The sequence below is a fragment of the Nannobrachium achirus genome, assembly GCF_963921795.1.
Source record: "Nannobrachium achirus genome assembly, chromosome: 11".
Classification (NCBI taxonomy): Eukaryota; Metazoa; Chordata; class Actinopteri; order Myctophiformes; family Myctophidae; genus Nannobrachium; species Nannobrachium achirus.
The window spans coordinates 44,981,538-44,996,152 of NC_137820.1; the positions used below are offsets into that span (position 1 = coordinate 44,981,538).

Here is a 14,615-nt window from a genome sequence, read left to right on the forward strand (position 1 = left end):
AAACAGTCTGGCTTCCCTATGGATCATTGATGTCACACTGAAGTCAGTCCTGCCCAAATATGGAGGGACAGCGGATCAGACATGACACCCTTTTACAAAAGTTGAAAAAATAGTTGCACAAAATGCAGAAAATATGCAAGGATCGGCATCCTTGGCCTTCTGACAGTTTGCACAAGACATTTGGCAATGGCACCGGTTGTTCCAGTGGTTTGCGAGATTAGCCTCTGTACAGTCATACAGATCTTATTCTTGACGGCTCGCCCCTTCTAGGAGCAATGCCATAAACGATCATTAAAGCAACAAAAATAGCCAAAGTCATTTATTAACCTTTCAATTTACAAGATTTCTTTTCTCTTTTTGTTCTTACATAAAGCTGGTCACAAAAGTGAACCTACATTCAACAGAATAAAGAGAAGGTTAAATTACAGGCTGTTAGCACCTAATCCAATCATAGAAAAAAAGGGAGAAAATAAAACAACGGTAGACAAAGCATGTTGCACTACAGCAGGCAATATCTTGGATGAACAGAATAGCAGTAGATCAATAAGACCAGGGATCGATTTGTAGGGGGTGGGGTCATTTTGTTAACCACTTAAACCATATACTTCATATAACAAATAGCAGAAGTAGCCGAATGACCAGCCATTTTAACTTAATTTGATTATAGATATCAAGACATATATTAACATATCAGTCAGTCTACATTTCCCAAAGGAAGTGCAGGTATTTTAATTCAGTCGGTCCATAAGCAAGGATCAAACATATCCCTACTGTCCATAAAAATGTATGACCGGGGCCACCCCTACCCCTCTGCAAATCAACCCCCCGCCTCCTCTGCAAATCAAATCAAAGCCTGGATAAGACACTGGCCTTCACAGTATAAGAAAGACACCAGCAAGTACAACCACCACAGAACGAGCACAACGCCAAGGTGGACTAGTGTTTAAGTGTCATAGTATTGCAGGAAAGGATAAGCTAAATAAACTACAGATTTATTATATTTAATGTTTCTGAACTTAAGTGCTGCTTGCTAAATAGCAGGATGCTGCATAATAAAGAATGATGAAACAGATTAATTGATTTGCTTTCCTAATATTACAATAAACAGAACGGTTGTATCATCGCCATCAGGTAGAAACCTTGTACGGTATGTCCATATCTCACCTTTTGTGTTCTTTTCATAAATGTATGCCCTATATTATATACAGTCATTATTTTGCTATAAGTTATAGCATAAACCCAATTTACATCAATTTCATAAATTACACTGTCATATCATGACAGTGTCATGCAAAAATAGGAGATCTACAAGCTTGAATATATTTTATGTTCACCTATAATTACATGCCCAATATATCGAAGACAAGTTGGAAGTGGTTAAGTCTATTTGTGAGTTTAATAAATATGAATCCAATGAACAGTATTGACCCAGAACTGAGGCCGATTCTACAAATGCCTTCTAAATCAGAAGTTCTCAAACTTTCAAGACTTTTCAAAAATGCTAAAAAAAAAGCAGATGCACAAGCTCGCATCGTGGCACAAAGTGTATTATGTGCTATTTTTAACGGAAATATCTAAACTAACACAAGACACTTTAATGGGTTTAATGGGTTAAGAGCTTGAGACCAAATACCGTAACTACAACACATGTTCCATTTTTTTATTTTCCTGAAAAGCCCTGGTTTTGAACATACAAGGTTTCTACCCGACAACGACAATATGCACTAATACCAAGCTAGTGGATGTTTACGAACATAACAGTTGCTATAGGTGGTGATCTGTCCAGCTCAGAATCAGATTGTAGGGGGGAAAAAGGAAGACCACTGACAGTATAAAAAGGAGCCGGAGCAGAACCAGCCAGACATGTTGCTCATGGATGCTCACTTCTGCTGCAGCCTGGCAGCTTTGAACTTGGACACACGTTTCGGGGCCTCCTGGGGTGGTGGCGCGTCTGGAGTGACTTCCTCCTGTTTCCTCTCTGGTATTGTGGGGAGAGCAGGTGGGACGATGGTCTGATGGGGAACGACTGAAGGCATGGGGTCCTTCTCCACCACGGTGCCTGAAAACGCCTAACAAACCACCACACACAATCAGTGAAGGAAAATCGATACGTTTTCTGTTTTTGATCACCCTGTGCTAGCAGGGTCATCTAGCAGCTTACGGACAAGACTAACGAGTCTGAGGGGCAATTCAGATTCTTCTCTACAACATCCCAAAATGCTTAATTTATTCAACAGTGTTGCATGCCAAAAATAGGCAACATATACAAGCACATCCATGACACGTTGTGAGCTTGTAGGTCTGCTATTTACGGCAGGCAACACAGTCATACTTTGGTATGAACTATGCTTAAAATCCCTGATGTATCAGGGCCCACTTGAACATCTCGAAAGTGTTCGTGACCCACTCATTTGACCGCTAAACAAGGGCAGGGCTGTGTGCATTTTATGTTTATTTTAATGATCAATCAATTGATTTTGTTTTGGCTTAGATCAATAGAACCAATGTAGTATGCTTTAACTTGTACATGTACATAATTATTTTACATAAATGTTACATTATCAATAAAATCTTTTTATATTTATTTTGCCAATTATTTGGGGGCCCACTTGCGATATCCTCACGGCCCACAGGTGGAGAATCACTGGATTAATGGGTGCGCATCCCTAATGGCGATGGTACCTCAAATCGATTGGGTGGGTGCAACGCGACCGCGGTGGGACTGTCCTCCTCTGTGATGCCGTCGCTGGTATCGCTGTGCTCATCGTGGCTGAAGCTGCGTCCCACCACCCTGCGCTCCTCGAAGTCGGCGGCGCTGCTCTCGCTGGTGTCGCTGCACACGCTGTTCTCACGGCTGCGAGACTTCAGGATGGACTTCCTGGGCACAGGCTCGCCGTTCCTCACGTCCACAAACAACCTGAGAAGAAAACGCCAAAACACCCACAAAAGTTCACGACTGAAAATGTATTCAGAGAACAACATTGGTATGATTTTTGTGTGTATACGTTGGTATTTAAATAAGGTGTAATGTACGTACATGATATTCTTTGTTATATAGCTCGATATTCCCATAATAACCATTAATATTGTCTTCTAGAGTGTTTAGAGCTCTTTAGTAAAATGCAGCTCTTCATAAAAACTTTTTCAGGTCAGGATACCAATTTCATCCCATCAGGAGAGAGAACTCATACAGGATAAATAAGTGAAATTGGAAGTAATAAATGAGTAGAGTAATGAGCTCATAAATGGGTTCTCTCTTGACTGGGTGAAATTGGTATCCCGATTTATTTTCCTTTTACTAAAGAGCTGGAGAAATGGGGATACCTTACAAACACACTATAGCAGGGGTCAGCAACCTTTTTGAAATTAAGCGCCATATTTGTTTTCTAGATGCCATATGCCATGTCAGTATACCATGTAAACATAGTTTTAATGACACGCCATCAAACATTCTGGCATATTTTTATTGGCAGGACATTGTTATAACGATCATTAGACTCAGAGCAATAATCTCCCCAACTCCTTCACCAGTCACAGTTCAGAATTTGAATGAATGTGGAATTATGCACAGGATGCAATTTGCTGTAGATTAGGTGACTTCATTTAATAGTTAAAAAAAAAGACACCGTCTCTCACACTTCTGCCCATGTGCCAGTGATCCCCCTCCCCTGTGCCAATGTTGGCACCCGTGCCTAAGGTTGCCTAAACCCTGATCTTTAGCAATGATTACCATCAGAATATAAAGTGTCAACTTTTTAGCAATTAACTTTTTGTTACAGCCAAAACTATTAACCTGTAGATGTCTGCCGGTGTTGTGATTTTATGGACTTCGTGGTGCGAGTGGCCGTTGGTGTGGCCGTTCTTCTTCTTCTTCCCCTTCTGCTCTTTCCGTTCGCTGAACTTCAAAGTTGTGTTCTTCCCTGTGTTTATCCTCACCTGAGCCAAGAGGACAAGTGACAGAGGGGACAATCATAAACAACACAAACCCTGGCTTCCCTATTTTGGGCATGTCAATATAGGCAACAAATACATATTCTCCTTCACAAAAATATTATATTATATTAATAGTGTATATACATGTATATGGCTTAAGTGGTAAAATCATGTCAACTGTAACTCCCAACATTGACCAGATATCTTAAATGCCAACCTTCCTATTGATTTTACTAATTTATTAAAATTTTGGAATATCCATTTATAATCAATGGAGCAACTATTGAAGATGTCACATCAATATTTGGAGTTACATCATACACCCTCAAATACACAACCCAAACCTCACCAAAGTGATTTTAAAAGCATAGGAGTATAGGATAGGATTAAGCTGTCAGGACTTTAACCGCACAGACCTTCTTGGGTTCGACTGTGTGAGTGAAGTAGATGGTGGGCAGGCAGCTGTCTCCGTCTCCGTCGTCTTCTTCTTCCTCCTCCTCTATCATGTATCTGCTCAGCGGAAGAGCTTTACCGTTGACCTGCTGGTTTTGGGGATCGCGGGTCCAGCCTGGCGTCTGTGGCGGAGCACTATCTGCCTCCTTCTCTTCCTCGGAAGAGGAAGAGGACATGGCGTCCTCGCCGTTTATGTCCACGGTGTCCGACATCCTGGAAGCGTTTGAGGTGCATCAGTACAGAGCCAGGACACGGAAGAATGTATTCTGTTTACTTAAAAAGGCACACTTAACATGAGGTAGGCCTGCAAAAGTGGTAAAGGTTGAGAACCACTGGTGTATTAGAAACAATCATATTTAAAATACAAGCCTTATTGCCATACGTCTGTTTCAGCCAGATTCACATCTTCTGAATTCAAGATCACCATTTTGCCATAAACACAACCAACAAGGACGATGTCACAACATAATGAGTGAAATCATCAGTGTCTAGAAATGCTGAGTGAACCTACCTGTCCTGTCCATCACGTTCTTCTGGTTGCTCCAGCTCTTTCTCCAATTCCTCCCTTTCTTCCTGTTCCTCCTCTTCCTCCAGTTTCTCCAGCTCATCCAGCCGGGTCCACAGCTCCTCTTCGGACAGGACTCTGTATTTGCCGCCTCCGCTCTCCTCTTTCTCGTCTGGTAGATTCAGAATGGTGTCCACCTTGGGCTTAGAGTTGGGCTTGTGGGCCACACGCCGCGTTCCTGTTCACAGGAAAACCAGCAGAGAAGACAGAAATGCATATTATGCTCAGAATAATAACACTCAGCAACTATAATGTTTAATACAGATGAAATAGGAAGGCAATGAAAAGACTAGAGCCCGGCGACCGATAAATGATTTTTGGGTGTGACGCTGATCCTGATTTTGGAGAGTCCTAGACCATTGATTCTCTTTTTGAAGTTGGCCCTGATCCAGCAAAGGTTGAGAACCACTGTACTAGCCGACCGATTACCAATGTTTTGCTTGACATTGTGTAAATGTAAAACGTAAAAATGTAATCTTGGTTAATTTGAAAAGGTAGTTTTGATTAAAGTTTCTGTTAAGAGTACATTTAGCTTATAATAAAACAAAAGTGGTTGAAAGTGGTTAAACTTTGTTACACATATAGGCTGCAGAATAAATTGCCGACATAAACATTTAAATACTGGTATATCGGTTGGGCTCTAGAAAAGGCCAACTCCCAAATACCTTTGGTGACAGGTTCCTGGCTTCCAACCTCTTCTCTGATGTCATGTTTATTCTAAAGGAAAAGCACAATCAGTGGAAGTCAGTAGCATGTCCCCAAATAATTAGTGGCCAAGGCCACGAAGTGGCAATGCCTTGGCCACTCATTGTTATTGGACTTCATCTCCTTCTTCCGCCACTTTTTCTCTAGCGGCTAGATCGTGCAGTCGCTTTTTACGAAACTCGGCAGTATGGCAGAGGACTATGCCAAATGGCTAAAACGCGAAGCTCGCAACAATCGGCCAAAGGGTGGCGCTGTAGGAAGCCTTTGAACAATGCCAACTTTGAACTGGTGTAGCTCATGCCCTGTTTCAGGTACAGCAATGAAACCTGTATACACTTATGCGTCTCCTCATGCCAAACAACTTTTATGCTCTGACTTTTGACCTCTGACCTTTACTTCTCCCACAATTTTGAATTATATGAAAAACAGTCAAAATCTATCTCCTCCTGGGATTTTCGCGTAACGTGCGCAAAACCTTTTTTTACATGAACTTTGGACCAATGCGGTCATCGCACAGCGGCCGGATTTCTTTTAAAGCGAAACATTATTTTTTAATAATTCACTCAATGTTGCAGTTTTATGCAAATTATTCTTCTGCCTCTAAATCATACATGCAAAGTGACACGTTCATGGCATTTGGCAAATATGTCGAGGGTTAGTCCAAATATCACTGAAAGCAATCTTACTCGAATTGGCCAAAGGGGGGCGCTATACGAAGCGTTTGAAAACTCAAACTTTAAAGGGGCATAAGTCATGCCTCATTTTGTTTAAAGACATGCAACTTGGTTACACGCGTGCCTTGACTCAAGCGGAAGCCATCCGTGTCTTTGTTAAGTACGCTCCGTCCTTAGATTTTCTGCCATTTTGAGCAGTTTGTAAAACACTTAAACTCGCTTTTATTCCGGAACTTTTGCGTCACGTGCACGGAACTTTTTTTACATGAACTTTGGACCAATATCTAAAGATCTGTCAGATCGGATTTTTTTTAAATTTAAACATGCTTTTTTAATAATTCAATGAATATTGCAAGTTTTATGCAAATTATTCTTCTGCCTCTAAAACATACATGCAAAGTAACATTTTCATGATGAACTACTGTAGAGGGTAAGTCCAAATATCACTGAAACCAATCTTACCCCAATTGGCCAAAGGGGGGCGCTATATCATTTTGAAAGAAGGCGTCAAGTACATTACTTGAAAATTTTTCTTTTTTCTTTTCTTTTTCTTTTTTAAATGACAGGTCCATTATGTGTGACTGCCGTAGTGTAGTGGTCAGTGCCTGTGCCTGGTATACGGATGGTTGTCGGTTCAAACCCCACATCGGGTTGAGTTGATGTTAACATTCACTTTGGCCTATTATAGAGTCACCACTAGGCCAAAAAAAACCTACCTGACCTGCCGGAGTCCTGTTCGGAAGAACACTGCTTCTAGGTTTTCTTTGATGTCTTCTTTGCGTTCCCTTGATGCCTTTTTGCTTTCCTGCTTTTTCTGCCTTGGCCACTTTATCGCTGCTTGCAGCTATATTTTAATATGTAATACAAGATTTACTTAAGTATATAAAACACTTACGCCAGATACGTCCTCCAGATCTTTGGTGAACTCAAATCGGGATTCAAAGTTTTTCATTGTCTTGTGCAGGGCATCGAGTTCACCCTCAACATCTGCGAACAACAAGCACTCACTCATCAGAATAATGTATTTACATGAGCGTGTGGGAGGCAATTTATTGGCTTAAGTTTAGGAACGGGGGTGTGTGAATAAAACATAAACAGAGAAGCGAGCCAATCGGACAGCTCAACAGTTAAAATTCGGGACACGTTGACAGCAAAGGAGGGAGGAAAAAATAGAAATGAAGCAAAATGATGACACAAACAGTTCATAACATCCCCTGCCCTCCGCGCTACTCCGGATCATTAACCCATTTAGGCCTAAAATTATTGGATGCTTTAACCAGTGAAAAATAGCAGATATACAAGCTCACAGCGCGGCACCGAGTGCCGCGCTGCGAGCTTGTAGATCTGCTGTTTATGAAAAGTTGTGAAAATGTGTGCAAATCTTTGAATATATGACATTTTTAAAGCGAACGTTTGTAACTAAAATTTTGCTTCTGGGTGGTCCCTGGAACTAAATACTTTGAGATGGCCAAATAAATATAATTTTGGGGGTCCTTCACATGAAAAGGTTTGAGAACCACTGACATAGTCTCTCAAGAACAGACTAACTGAGCTCCAGTTAAGTGAAAAGGACCTTTTCTTTGACGATGGCTAGCCAGATTGCTGACATAGAAACATAAAAACACAAATAAATCTTAGAAGGGTTGAAAAGACACTTATAGAATCGGGTCAAAATTCAGATTTTCACGATTTTTCAAAAATAGCAGATCTACAAGCTCGCAGTGAGCTTGTATATCTGCTATTTTTCAATAGTTAAAGCATAAAATAATGATACACAATATAGTGTACCCGTTCTGAATGGGTTAAATCTTCACAACAATTAAGCCCTTTTACTAATGGCGAGCGGAGGGCCCCTGTTGCCATGGCGACGGCGAGCCCCTCCAGCCCGTGCATCTAGTGGAAGTGGGGAAAGGTCAAACACAGAAGGCCGTGACAACTCAGCCGCTGTCTGTCACATCACACAGGCCAGTTCTGTTTGTATTACAGCACTTAGGATGAGCTTAGAGGATGGAGCGCCTTTCTGCTTCAATGAGCACCCTAATAATGTTCACATCACAGATCCTTACTTAGGCTCATTTGACTTGATATGAGGTTTTCAGGAGTGGAATGGGAGGGGGGAGGTATATTGACTAGACACACAGTAGCCTCTGCAAGAGCAGGGATTCTCAACCTTTTTACCATTACCAGGAGCCCCCGTTTGATATGCATTAGACCGCGGACCACCTGATACACCCGATACTTGGTGTTTATTTAACTCTGAAGAGTGTACAAATGGAACCAAATGGGACCAGTATTTGCACATTTTCTCTGTATTTACAGTGTTAATGTCCCTACACAGAGGGGAGTGTGACGAATAAACAATCCGCAAATGCGAATATTTAACATATATTTAACATAAAACAATTCATTTGGTGGTGCCTCGTTCTTACAAAAATCTACTTTATTTTGGAAAAGAATAACGTCACTTCAACACATAATATTCACGTTCAGTGTGGATGTGCCAATATGTGTGTGTGTGTGTGTGTGTGTGTGTGTGTGTGTGTGTGTGTGTGTGTTCGTTCCCCAGGGCTCTATGCAAGGATGCCTCCCATTTTACTCTACATTAAATGTTGTAGGTAAACCGTTTCCACAATTTTTGGAAAATTGTTGAATTTTACTGTATTTTAGTTCGGGGGGTATTTTATTTTATCTTTAAGATTTAAAGTTTCTGAAACGTTGCCCAAAATAGGGATGGTACGGTTTATGTGGTTAAGCCAAGAGACCTTAGGGCTATTAGTGCTACATTACCACAAGTGCAGATATAATGATTGAAAAGAAAATAAATAAATATCTTAATTTGAGTTATGACAAGTGACCAAATACATTTTGTTTAAATATTTTTCTGAGCAATTATTTGTCATTGGGGTATGTACTAGAGTTTCTAGTGTACTACAATACATGTCTAGAATGTAGACGACAGTACCATCTGCTGGATGAAAAAGAGCACTACTGAGCAAAATCATGATTATGTATGGTATGATGTTCTTGTAATTCATTCATTATAATTCATTGAATTATTTGGGTTCTATTGCAACATAATTGCATGAATTGTAATTTCTTAAAGCCAGAACATAAATTCCATGAAAATTTAGAGATTTCTCTTAAACACTGAGTTATGCAGAAGTTATAAGGAAGTAAAACAGTTTCCAAACATACATTTCATCCTGTGGTCAACGATCTTCTGAGCTTGCTTGGCAGAGCATTTAGCAAACCAGTTGTCACCCAGTAACACTGTGACCTCGTTGGTGTGGACCATCTTTCCTGGCATAAACGCCAACGGACCAAATGGCACCTGTAGCCAGTATAATAGAAAAAAGAAAGAAAAACAAAGGGAGGGGATTGAAATAAAGCCATTGGGAGGACTGTAAAATGTTAAAACGGAACGGGTGAAGATGAAACAAAACTTACAAAAGCAATCTCGTGACTTTAACCGACAACACTTGAGAATAAATGTGTTTACGACAAAGTGGCACGCATCTGAAAAGCTCAGGAGACTTGGCAGAACTTTGCCATATGCTAAGGGATTTAATTCTAGCCAAACACACAGACGCACACACCCATCAAAACAAACCTATTCTCCAGAGCAGGTGAGAGAAAAGATAGACAGCACGTGAGAGAGAGTGTTAGCGATAGAGAGCGACAGACAGACAGGGAGACAAAGTGTAATGTAAGCCATTGTACATATCCTGGAATGTTGCCACCTTCTGTGAACATTTAGGTTAGTTCTAAATCAGGGCAGATACTGTACATCGTGGAGGATTCAAACTCTATTCTTCGGTGGTGGGCAGGAACTTTACCCATGCAACACCATAAGTTCATCGATTTAGATTTTTCAAGGTCAAAGCTATTCTGATATTTTGGAGAACCGGAAGGCCAATATGTTAACCATTTTTTCCACTTTCGGTCAAAGATTCCAATACCCATAATTAACTAGTCGGGATGTGCGCACCCCTTACTGTAGACTACAACTGCCACTACAGATCTCATTAGCCTGTGGCAAAAAATGCGAATAACTTACATTTGGGAAATCAGCTTCAATCAATTTCAGACCGATATATCAACCCACTGAGCTGAAAAATGCATAAGAAAGTCCCTGTCTGCACAAGTGCACATTGGTCATCACATCACTATAGGACAATATGTACTACTGTGGATTCTTGCGGACACAATTGATGAATGTTTTGTAATTAAAGCGTCTGCACTTTACTAACCACACACACACTTGTGTATTCGAGTCAGGCTAAGTGTAGCTCAAGCCTTGTGACTGCTGCTTGCTATGTGTTTAAATCAGTCTTTTAACTTTGCAGAGTTGAGTCAGCTCTCTCTCTGCTGACACTCTCCCTGAGCCCAGGTACTGCAATCTACCATAAAGAGGAGAGAACATTAGACAATTGTAAACACCTGATGATCTATTACCACGGCACTGCTGCTGTGAATCACTCCCACAGTGTAATCATAAGTAAGTTAAACAGATCAGGAAGATGCAGACTGCATTGTCAGGAATCAGACTTCATACTTTATTGTATCCCTCATCACAGCAGCCGGCAGCCGCCCCCAACACCCATGTCCCACACACATTTATACATAGGCAGACGTACAAAAGGGTAACAAGTAACAACAGATGGTCACACCTTACATGGTCTCTATTCTATAGTCACACACACACACACACACACACACACACACACACACACACACACACACACACACACACACACACACACACACACACACACACACACACACACACACACACACACACACACACACACACACACACACACACACACACACACACACACACACACACACAGGATTGTGTGAGTCGGCTGTTTGTAAGGGGTTTGTCAGGGAGGAACAGGTGATGATAACAACCCTGCAGAAGGTCTACTAATACATGTAATAAATCAATACCACAATGATTGTTATATGAATTCTGCCACCACAACAGCTCAACCACCCAAATTATAAATGCGTCTGCTACATCAGCATCCTTGGCAACAGATTACCGATATGGTACAAGATGCAAATATCGTCTTGATATCAGTTAATCGACTATCACCAGTCATTTTCTTACCACCTTTGAGCCAGCAATATAGGTAGTCAGTCAGATTGCTGAATTCGGCATCTACCGTCTGTTTGTGTTAGTCTGTGTACAGCATGTACAGCCATGACAGAACTGGGAGTATCAAGTCTACGTTTCCACACAGCTTTCTGCAATGAACGGCTCCATGCTACTCTTCATTATTTCACCTCCAAATGTATTTCTGATCACACAAACACACACTACCCGCCCCCCTTGCAACATTACACATCATCAACATGTCCCTCTCTCACACACAGGTACCCTAGTGATCGCTGTAAATGTGTCAGATCTAGCGGCAGCTGTCATCTTACGAAAGTGTGAGAGAAAAAGGTGGGAGATAGTGAAATTATGTTATGGTGTGAGTTTTGTCATTTCACAATGAACTGAGATGGTTATTGAGTTGGCATTTCACTTTTAACTGCACGTTTTACGATAGCAGCTCTTTAAAAATGTATTTGTTTTAACTTGTAATATTAGCTGTTGCTATATGTTTAGCAATAATAGTTTTTCAGAAAATAAATGGATTTAGAAGGCATTTTTAGAATCTGCCTCAGGTCAAAGTAAGTTTCTCATTTGTATGTGTCACCACCAGTTCTTCTAACAGGTGAGTTTATTACAACAGACAAATGTCAAACCTAAAGACACGTACAGAACATGGCTTTATATTTTTTTTTAGCTAATTCCCAGACCTCATCTCAGAAATCGTCTGTCTCAGCGTGTTAACGTGTGTGTGTGTGTGTGTGTGTGTGTGTGTGTGTGTGTGCAGAGACAGATTCATTGGACTCACCATGACATCATAAGACAGCTGATCTGGGAGCGTTTTAAGACGTTCGTCCAGTGCTTGATAGTCACCAGCCAGTTTCTTCCTGCAATGCCACAGATAAGCATTTCCGTTAGAGGCAAACCATTATCCAGACAACTCACTTTCAACTGACGGCACGGCTCTCTTCCAAAGCTAGTTTTCCCACCTTGCAGGGGAACATTTAAGCAGGTTTAAGTAATAATGCAGCACTTTAAGGTTCCGCAAACCATAGCTATGGTGGCACCAGACTGTGTTTATATTACGACTCACCAGTGTTGAATCCGACCTTCACAGTCTTTCACAACCTGGAGTTAAGACAAACATTTTCAAATAGGATACAGTTTGAGTACAGTGCAGTTCTTTGTTCATAAACACACACACACACACACACACACACACACACACAGTTTGTGTAACTCAAGAGTGTAAACGGCCATTCCCACTGAGCCGTGAGCACTTAACTATAAAAGTATAGTTTTCAAAATCAAGTGTATGGCATTGGCAGCGTTCACACAGACAATAAAAAGATACAAGGGTGAAGGATATAGTTATCTTTATAGGCATTGTGCCATGGTGGGAATGGCACTTTAGGCCCTAAAGTTTAGGGTACCAAATGGCCGGGTCCATTTGTAACCTTTGTACTTATGTATGTTGTCTGAGTTATTACAGTAACCTACAGTAACCTACACCTGTAACCAAAGGGGTTGTTGTCAGATACATTGATCAGTGGAAGAAGCCCCCACCCACACCCACAGCTGTTGGGGGCTACAAACAAACCACATACAGTACAGTAGCCTATGCAGTGACCAGTGACCAGTCAAGAAGTATGTATATCTTCTGAACATATTCATATTATCATTTTAGGTCCATTTAATTCTAAATTACAACACTGCAAGCTTAAGCTTCCACATAAAAGTTTGGAGTTCTCATGTGGGTACTACTGGGTAGCCATTGAGGAAACCAAATAAAACACGACCAGAAACATGTGACTGATGGTTTCTCCAAAATGGACACCATGATGAGCAGATGAATTACCTAAGAACGATGCAACAAACTGCACAATGTTACTGTTAATACGCCGAGGCGTTGCATTGTGAAAAGACCTAAACACGTGGTCTATTTAAACCCCCCTATTAAGTCTTGTTGGATTTACCCCCCCCCACATCGCTCCTGCAGACCTGCGCACCGCGTGGCTAGTGGCGATATTGTGAACAAATAATCAATAATATTAATAAAACAAAACATACATATATTTTTTTTGGTGGGGGGGAAAATGCATTAAAAATCTAAAGGGTGTAAAAAAAAGGGGGAAAAAATAGAATACTTCCAAAATAATAATAATAAAAAAAAAAAGATAGGCTGCTCCATAAGGTCGATGTGAACAGCTATTACCTGTTCATGTTGCTTTCTAAGTGTTTGAACCCCCGGTAGAGGAGGCTCTGCTTGCACATGATTATTATTCGGATTATTGTGATTATTCCCTTGACTTTCCTCGGTCATCGTTGCGTGTTGTTTGTCCAGCACGTGTGTGTTGTGTTGTCTGGCAATAAATTCAAATACGGTCGGATGTTACAATGTCAGCAACAACAAGGAGAACAACAAGAAGAGCAAGGCAACAGTGCTCAGCAGGGGCTGTGAGTCCTAAAGAAGTGTTTATGAATGCAATAGGAGCTGTTATTCCACAGAGAAGCCGTTCTTTCCGTATTCATCAATAGGGCAGTAGTAGTAGCAGTTATTATCCACAGCGGTACCATTTCACACGCTCATTTCACGACCTCTGCATGTTCCTCATAAAAACACGTCCACGGAATGGAATGAAGGCCAACAATTGATAAAAATGAGTATATTCCTTCAGCTGGGGCTGTTTGTCTTCCTCCGTCACCGACCCTGCGCCATGTTAAACCTCATTTATTAGTGCGAAGGTTTCCCTTGCCAAAATAGAAGAGATCTACAAGCCATCGACGCGTCAAAGTGCTTAGAGTCGATAGCTTGTAGATCCATTCTTTTTTTGGCTAGCGACGCTCTCGCGAGAATGCCGTCTGCCCTGCCCCCCTGGTCGTGACTAAGGTCGATTCACGTTGCAAGTTGCATATCCTGTCCAAAGCGGATACGGAAACTGGTTTGTGTATCAATCTATGTGTGTGTGGACGTTACCCAACACGGTAGGCGGGCTCTAGACCGGATCTGAGCTCTGAATGGTAAATAAAGCACTAGCTGTGACTAAATGTGGATCAGTAATCAATGCGAAATGTAAACAATCGACCATACTGATTGAATCAACATGAACAACCACTCAAGATGCGACCAGTGTGGCGTCAACGTGGCAAACAAATATTAAACATAATTATCTGTGGTGGC

At 41.2% G+C, this 14,615-nt stretch overlaps 1 protein-coding gene across 2 annotated transcripts; it reads right to left on the bottom strand.

Annotated features, from left to right (window-relative positions):
- Positions 1 to 306: 306 nt before the first annotated feature.
- On the bottom strand, positions 307 to 14,173 carry uri1 (URI1 prefoldin like chaperone). 2 transcript variants are annotated; one of them, XM_080737711.1, is made up of 11 exons: positions 13,650 to 14,173; positions 12,528 to 12,562; positions 12,243 to 12,321; positions 9,526 to 9,661; positions 7,226 to 7,317; positions 5,617 to 5,668; positions 4,898 to 5,129; positions 4,350 to 4,599; positions 3,794 to 3,936; positions 2,683 to 2,917; positions 307 to 2,069 (listed from the first exon to the last, which is right to left on the bottom strand). In XM_080737711.1, exons 1-11 carry the CDS (start codon positions 13,755 to 13,757, stop codon positions 1,881 to 1,883), a joined length of 1,551 nt encoding a protein of 516 aa, XP_080593837.1. In that variant the 5' UTR covers positions 13,758 to 14,173; the 3' UTR covers positions 307 to 1,880. The 2 variants fall into 2 exon arrangements, with proteins under 2 accessions (XP_080593837.1, XP_080593838.1); XM_080737712.1 differs by lacking the exon at positions 12,528 to 12,562.
- Positions 14,174 to 14,615: the final 442 nt, after the last annotated feature.